General features: G+C 41.1%; 1 protein-coding gene across 2 annotated transcripts in view; it reads right to left on the bottom strand.

The window, feature by feature from the left end:
* ERO1B (endoplasmic reticulum oxidoreductase 1 beta) overlaps nucleotides 1–7412 on the bottom strand; it is a 30814-nt gene extending 23402 nt beyond the window's left edge. Inside the window, exons 1-2 of one of the 2 annotated variants that reach the window (XM_030499327.2) lie at nucleotides 6973–7412; nucleotides 2171–2290 (exon numbers count right to left, since the gene is read on the bottom strand). In XM_030499327.2, coding sequence (XP_030355187.1) covers nucleotides 2171–2290; nucleotides 6973–7071 — 219 coding nt within the window. In that variant the 5' untranslated portion in view covers nucleotides 7072–7412. Of the gene's footprint in view, nucleotides 1–1400; nucleotides 1453–2170; nucleotides 2291–6972 lie in introns of those variants that run through there. The other variant, XM_030499328.1, reaches the window with a different exon arrangement.
* Nucleotides 7413–7522: the final 110 nt, after the last annotated feature.

Raw genomic sequence — 7522 nt, forward strand, 5'->3', positions numbered from 1 at the left:
CACTCTACAAACACCATCCCTAGAAAAAAAAAAAGAATGTAAAATTCTAGAATTTTTTGTACGTGTTCATTCATCATCTTTTTTAAATAAAGCACAAAGTATTACATTTTACATCACCTTCACAGTAAGACCTAATATATAAAACATGCCCCTCCCACCAATTTCTGACAGAAAAAGACCAGCTGACATAGTTAGACTACAACCTTGTCCAAACTAAACTCTAACAATAAAAAATGCTAACAACTTAGGAAGATATAAGCAACTTATGCAGTAACTTCTTACACAGAGAAACACTGTAAATAAAAGAATATTGCTGTCTAAAGTGCAGGTTAATTCAGGAAGAACACCTGCAAATATGCTAGTCCTAGATCTGAGACAAACTGAGGTCGTACAGCACTTGTACTTTAATCAATACCCATCATTCACAGACTATATAAAACTTTTGCTTTTTTCAGGGTTTGAAGTATTTATTTCATTATTATCATTTAGAGTAGTATTCAATACTTGTCACAGATTAAAAGTTAGATTCGTTATCATAAGGCTTCCATAGTCTGTGTGTTTTGATGTATAAAACTATACAGAGACAAAATTTTTCATTCTCTTGTTTCTTTCACTGAGAAGTGCTCCACTATCTAGAAATCACCCAGCACAATTTCAGCAAGGGTTTAAAAAGCAAGTTTTCTTCGTCCTTTAAATAAAAATTAGCTAGTCCATTCAGTATTATATATTATATGACTGTTGAACTATAACACAATGGAAACACTGTGGCTGGTAATTAGAAATGCTCATGATCCAAATTCTGTTACAAACTAAATTACTTCAGAGTAGGAGTGTTTTCACACCCAGAGCAAGCATACTCCCCCTATGCTTACTCAGTATTTACTTACACTGTAGTTGACATAGATGATCATTGCCTACCCTCACAATTTCCACATGCACCTATCTGCTTAACAGCACTTCCATGATTCTTTGCAGGGACATAAAGAACTTCTCTGTTACTTATTCAGAGGAGAAAGGGTGAAAAAAGATGACTTACTCAGTTTGCTTGTTCAACACAAATTCTTCCCTATCACATCTGGAAGTACTAAGTAATGTGTGGTGATGGGTGGACTGCACACTGTCCCTTGTAATTGCCCATTGATTAGGAAGATGGGGCAGGATTGTAACACACCATTAAAGTATATTCTGCAGAACTGCTGTTGAAATTAAGATTAGCTCTAAATTTACAGGGTGAAATTACTGTTGTATAAAACCCGTATACCTGTTGCTCCCCCTCTTCAAATACTTTGGTTTGTATCTTTCTGGTGCTTCTGGAGAATCTAATTACCACTACTATGTGATATCTTATCACTGAGGTTGCACATATGTTGTTTTCCTGAAAAGTGAAGACAGAACTGTACCATGGAGCAGGAGGAGATTCAGGGTGAAGTTACACATTACTGCTTGCTCAGACTAGAAAAGGAAGATTTTAGCACTTTTTCCTCCTTCCTCACATTCACAACCCTATCTTGCATGAGTTTAATACTTGTCTGATACCAGATTAACTCGATAGCTTGCTATGTCCTGAGAGGGAAGACAAAAAAAACTCCACAAACCAGCAAGTTTTAAGCTAAACATATGTGAAAATAGAAGTATCAGGCTTCAAAGTCTTATTTTTCTTATTAGAGTCTAATACAGAGCAAAACAGTATTTAAAGTCATGAAAAAGTGATATTACATACGACTTGAAAATTGAGTATTTTTACCAGTTTATCAAAGGAATAACAGTTCTCTAGATAGCAAATACTAAAATTAGAACTAAGACAGCAACTTATAAAAAAAGGAAATCATTGCAATATTTCAGTTCCAAATTACACAGGTTTCTTAGAAAACAAGTACTGCATGTCAGAAAGTTGCTAATATGCAATCCTTTCTAGATGCAGCAGTACAAAGATAGTGCCTTTATCAGCTGAATGGAAGTAGTCATGATTTACTGTCACTGACTCCAGTTTAACACAGCAAACACAACTTACTACCAACTGTCAGGGACTGAAAACCTGCTACAATCAAATTAAAGAGCTGTGGGCTTCTAAAAGACAACTCAATACAGACAAGTTGATTTAATGTGTAATCCTCCCTGTATTTTCTGGATTTTATTTAAATTATTCAGGAAAATACCACTCTAATTGTACCTTGTAATATCTGAAGTAATCACGTTCTTGCAGTTTCTGTATTTTAGGGAAGATCTTGAAAGTATTGAAGTCATCGATGCTTTCTATGTCACACAAACAATCATCTAGGACTCCTGTGAGCTGTTAAAAAAATACATAAAAATTTATTTTCAATCGAGAAATGCAGTATTAACTACAGAAAAATCCCCTAAAGAGAAATAGATGGCAATCAAAAGAAATACTAGTGAAATGCAAATAATTTATTTCTCATCATTAAAATACTCTACAACATACCTTACGCACTCAGACGTAGAAAATAACAGACCTTAGCACTTTTTTTGAGCTTAACTCCACCTCCACATGCAATGTTAGCCAGACTAACACTCTTCATTTCCTGACAGATTCAGCATATAGAACTTTCTGCAGAATGAGCCACAAGATTTTCCGAACTACAAACACAAGGTATATTAGCCCATTGGAGTTCCATACCAAGTATCCTCCTAGCAAATGCTCATTAATTAAGTTGCCTAAAAAAACCCCACAATCACACACTGTCATCTTATTTTTATAATTCTTCTCAAAGCATAAGAACACTCCAGCTAGTTTCTTTAGAGGCACTGGATAAAGGGGAATAGGTACTTATGTGCCCAAAAAGTTAGTAGCTGCACAGTTAAATTCTGCAAATAAATACGAGGAAAACCAGGTGCAGGCACCTATATTGTAAGGCTGTAAATCTATTGTGAAATTAAGCCTGAACTTTCCAGGTCCCATGCCACTTCTTGTGCCAGGACAGCAAACTGGTTCAAGGTACTGCACTTGCTTAAGACCACCTCTACGAAGCGGAGCATACACAAGTGCAGAAGTGCTACTGCCAGCACAGGAGAGGAAGGCAGGACTGTGGCAAGCAGCAAAGGCCAAGCTCACTCAGTAGACTGAGCTATGGCAACACTTTTGCCAAAACCCTGACAGTGTCCTAGCAAAAGGCGGGAACGGTGCAAGTGTTTTTCTATGAACATTTGTAAGACAAATTTCATTAAATCTAAACTAACTACTCCTAATCACAGTGTCTTAAAAAACTACAGCCATATTTGAAAGGCCTTTCAAATGTGAGTTTGAAGGCTTAAGACCATATGTAAGGGAATGGAACCAACCACTGCTGTTAACTACTACTGTTCTTCAGCCAGACAAGAAATTAATTGATATCCATGATGGCCTAGAAAGCATACAAAATAGGAAAGCCTATCTTGCATGGACTTGGAAGAGCTTCTTAACTATTCAAAGGTTATGTGCAAAACGAGATGAAGAATATTTTGTGGCACTTCTTTCCTCCACAAATTTCACATGGATGAGATTATGAAATCATCTAATCTGTTTTATGCATGATAGATCACTACAGAACAGATACCCTTATATAACCCAGCTTGATGTAAAAGAGTCACTAGAAACCAAATTGTAGGCTTCTGTTCTTTTATGAGGCATAAAAGAGGCCTGGAAAATGAATTTCCCCCAGCCCTCTGTGAGAATAAAGACGTGAGGGATTGACAATAAGGCATTTAAGTAGAAAATTCACCTTATGTAGATCCTACATTTCCTGAGGCACTAAATAGGCAGTCACAATTCTGCAGAATAGATACGGCAATTAAGTAAAACTCATTTAAGGGAAGTTACTTTACCAAAGTCTTCCCATGCTGTTATGCTCGCCTTGTTAATGCTATCTAACATCAAACCTGAGCAAACAGCAATTACAGGCTTTTCACAAAGCCAAGAAAGCTCTCAGCCCACATGACTGCCAACTTAAAAGTCAGAAGACAAAACTTGTAATTATTAATGCTTACAGAAATATCCCCCCATGCATTTTAATCTATAATGATTTCATTCAAATTTTAAAATTTTCTTATCGGTCACACATAGGCAGAAATTAATTTTGCAGTCTTTACAGGTAACACCATAACACGAAACAAACAACAGTACATTTCACTGGAATATAAAAAGGCAAAAAAGATAACTTCCAATATTTTGCTCAAATATTTAACTGTATAAACAGTGAAGAACAATTATTAAGCTGAAAGCAGTACAAAAGATCCAAGATATTTTCTTTGGACTCAGGAGATAAAGAGCAGGAAACTATTTTGATGACCACCTCATGGAGCTATCCACTGCTTACAAAAATATTTTTACCATCTATGCAAAACCAAAAATGCCTTTCCAGGGAAAAAAATGTTCCAAATAAATATGCAGTAATTACACTCAGCATCAAATCTCCATGGAAAAATAAAAAGCTGCAGTCGTCTTATTCAACTAAGATGGCAAACTAATGGAGGTCACCCCTTTGCCAGCTGTCTCTGATAAAAATCTCAATTCTAAGAACGTCTTTCAAAATGCAGTACAGTTTACTTAGAACACTATGAAGTATCAGAAATAAACCCTCCCCAAAAACTAGAACTGCCTAACAAATTATCAAGCGAAAAAATAATTTGAATAGCAAGAGCAAGGAAACAAAATTCTCCATTTCTTTCTCACAACTTTTTCAAAATTGGAACAGTTAGCTCCCTGTATTCATAGAACAGGAAAATCAATGTTTCCTTGGAAGGCATGCTCTAAAATTAAACTATGCTATAGCTGCACCAAACCACAATTTATAAAATGGTTTGACAGCACATAGGAAATGCCAATCCTGCACATCAGTGGCGTCAGTTCATAGCAATAAAACAGCAACACTGGCTTCAAGTATCCCAGTTGGAGTTTTTTTATTAGTCCAGGTGTAGTCTCCAGTGCTCTCACTTGCATAATGATGGAACACTCCACGAACATGCAGAAAAGTGTTTCATTTCTGCCAACACCTGGATTTTCCAGTGAATTCTTATTTAAACTGGAGACACAAAACTAAGAACAGTGTACTGCACAGTTAAAATTATGTATCGTAAGACTTTGCAATTCATGCCATTGGTTTTTGCCTTTTTTTGTGATTGAACTATAGTAGTTAACTTAGTCCACAAATATAGTCAACTGTACTGTAAGTTATCACAAATTTTATTACAGTGGCCAAATATCATGCTTTCTTTTCATCTGATAATTACTTCCAACTCTATGAGAAAGTCTAAAAGCATTAGCCTACTGTAAGCTGTGTTCAAAAAGTCATCTGACAATTGAATACCTGCTAATTCTTCTCTATCTCCAATATGCTTATCAAACTATTTCCAGGTATTATCCAACCTAGTTTAGTTCTTGTACAGGTATGAGAGCTGTACAGGAGATGTTGAACTTCTAACTCAACTTCTCCAAGAAAAATCAACCTTTCAGATTAAAAGATCAATGTCCAACCTTTGGACATGGCATCAATGCATCAACTTCTCCTTATGAAATCTGGAAAGAGAAATGTATTCAGAACTTTAACATTAAGAAAAACCTGAATAAATGCATGTACTAACAAGCAGTCTATTCATACAAACAACCTTATTAGTGTTATCAGGTTGCTGTACTTAATTGCTTCAACAATTAGAAGACCACCAGGGATGCCTTGTTTTGTTCCTTAATGTTTTACTTTGCCATAGTTGCGTAACAAGAGAAAAGCTACAGGTAACATGACTCCAAGAACTACTAGCTATCTTATCTTTTCCCTGTATAAGTCAAATTCGAAGTATTTAAACTCTAAATACAATATGCTAACAATTTGCTGGAATAGCAATAACCAATCTCTCTGCCAAGTGTCATAATAAAACCATGCCAGTTTGTTCATGGCTTCTTTAAGAATTCCAATTCAATTAGCATTTAGTTACACTAAAATAGCTTCTAAAATAATGGATTTTTAAACCTGGTAAAACCTCAACTTACAAGAAAAAAAACCTGGAATAAAAGCTATAGATGCTAGACCAGTCATTGCTTTGCATGGTCACTTACAATATAGCATGTTATACAAAGCAGAAATTTATAAAATATGAGAAAAATAATTATCAGATACAGAAGCCAAATTTTACTCCACATGGACACTGTAAGTTTCCATATAAACTCACTCTAATGTCTTTGACACAGCTGAAATCCTTCCCTACTCGACACCAACTATTATTTCAGTCACGGTCATACTGCTGATGAATAGCAAACTCCCAACTAGGGACAACTGCCCTTCTGAAACTGTAAAGGTAATTTACAGAAAGCAGCGGCATTCTCATCCTTCTCTGTTATGTGGTCAAACAGACACGACTTAAACACAAGCCAAGACGGGGCACTGCTATTTCCATTCGACCATATGGCTTCTCACCGCCTTCCTGAGGACTTCAAAGTTTCTGCCCATAGCCAAGGGTACGATCCAACCCAGAGCCCTTCAACACAACACCCCACAGACAACAAGCAGGGTTACCTGGATTAAACAACTCTTCTGCATGGCTGGACCGTTATATAAGGGTACTGGCACTGCTTCCCCAGGTCGACCAACTTCTGCCCTCACCGCAGCAGCGGGGCCTCACAGACCGGAGGCACCCAGCAGCCCGGACCCGGGCTGGACCCCAAAAAGGAGCAACCGCGGGGTATAGAACAAGAAAGACGTGGGCTACAAAATTCAGCGGGAGATCCCCCGACTTCTCCGCCGGGGAGGCTGCACAAGACACAGCCAGAAGCTGCCCTCTCCCCACGACCCTCCAAAACGCCCTCACCACCTCCTCCCGCCCGCGACAGGGAGCAGGACATCTGCTCTCCTTCCCCTCAGGCACGGGTGCCCAGCCCTGCCCACGGCCGCTGGGGCATCCCTGCCCGGCCACGCTCTCTTCCCCCTTTCCTCCCCCGCCATGAGGGGACCCCGCCGCATCGCCCCCTCCACCGCTGGTTCCTACCTGGGCCTTCGCTGTCAGGACGCAGCCGAGCACCGCCAGCAGCCGCGCTGCCACCCGTGCCCTCACCGCTGTGCTCCGGACAGCACCGCTGCCACTCATGCTGCTGCTGCTGCTGCTGCCGCCGCTCCGCCCGCCGCGGCCGACGGGGGAGGGCGGCCCTCGCCCCGCCGCGCAGCAGCCGCTGCCGCCACAGGAAGGAGACGAACGAGCTGAGAGACAGCGCCGGTGGCAGCGGCTCCTCCCGGCGCGGCCGCTCCTGCTTGCGGCGGGACCCGTCGGGCGGGGGCGCCGCGCTCACCTCAACCTGCCTGCGCGCTCCCGCCGCCGCGCCACAGCACCGATGCGCGCACGCTCCTCGCGCGCAGCCGCCGCCGGCACCGGCCGCCGCTCCTTCGGCCGCCGCGCGGCACCCCGGGAACCGTAGTCCGCGCGCGCGCAGCCCCCGGCGGCGGCGGGGCCGGGGCGGGGCCCCGCGCGGTGCCCAATCGGGGAGGACCACGCGCACCTCCAAAACAAGCGGCGAAGGGAGGGGCCACTGGGCGCGCGCGCG

This window comes from Strigops habroptila, chromosome 10, assembly GCF_004027225.2.
Source record: "Strigops habroptila isolate Jane chromosome 10, bStrHab1.2.pri, whole genome shotgun sequence".
NCBI classification, from domain to species: domain Eukaryota; kingdom Metazoa; phylum Chordata; class Aves; order Psittaciformes; family Psittacidae; genus Strigops; species Strigops habroptila.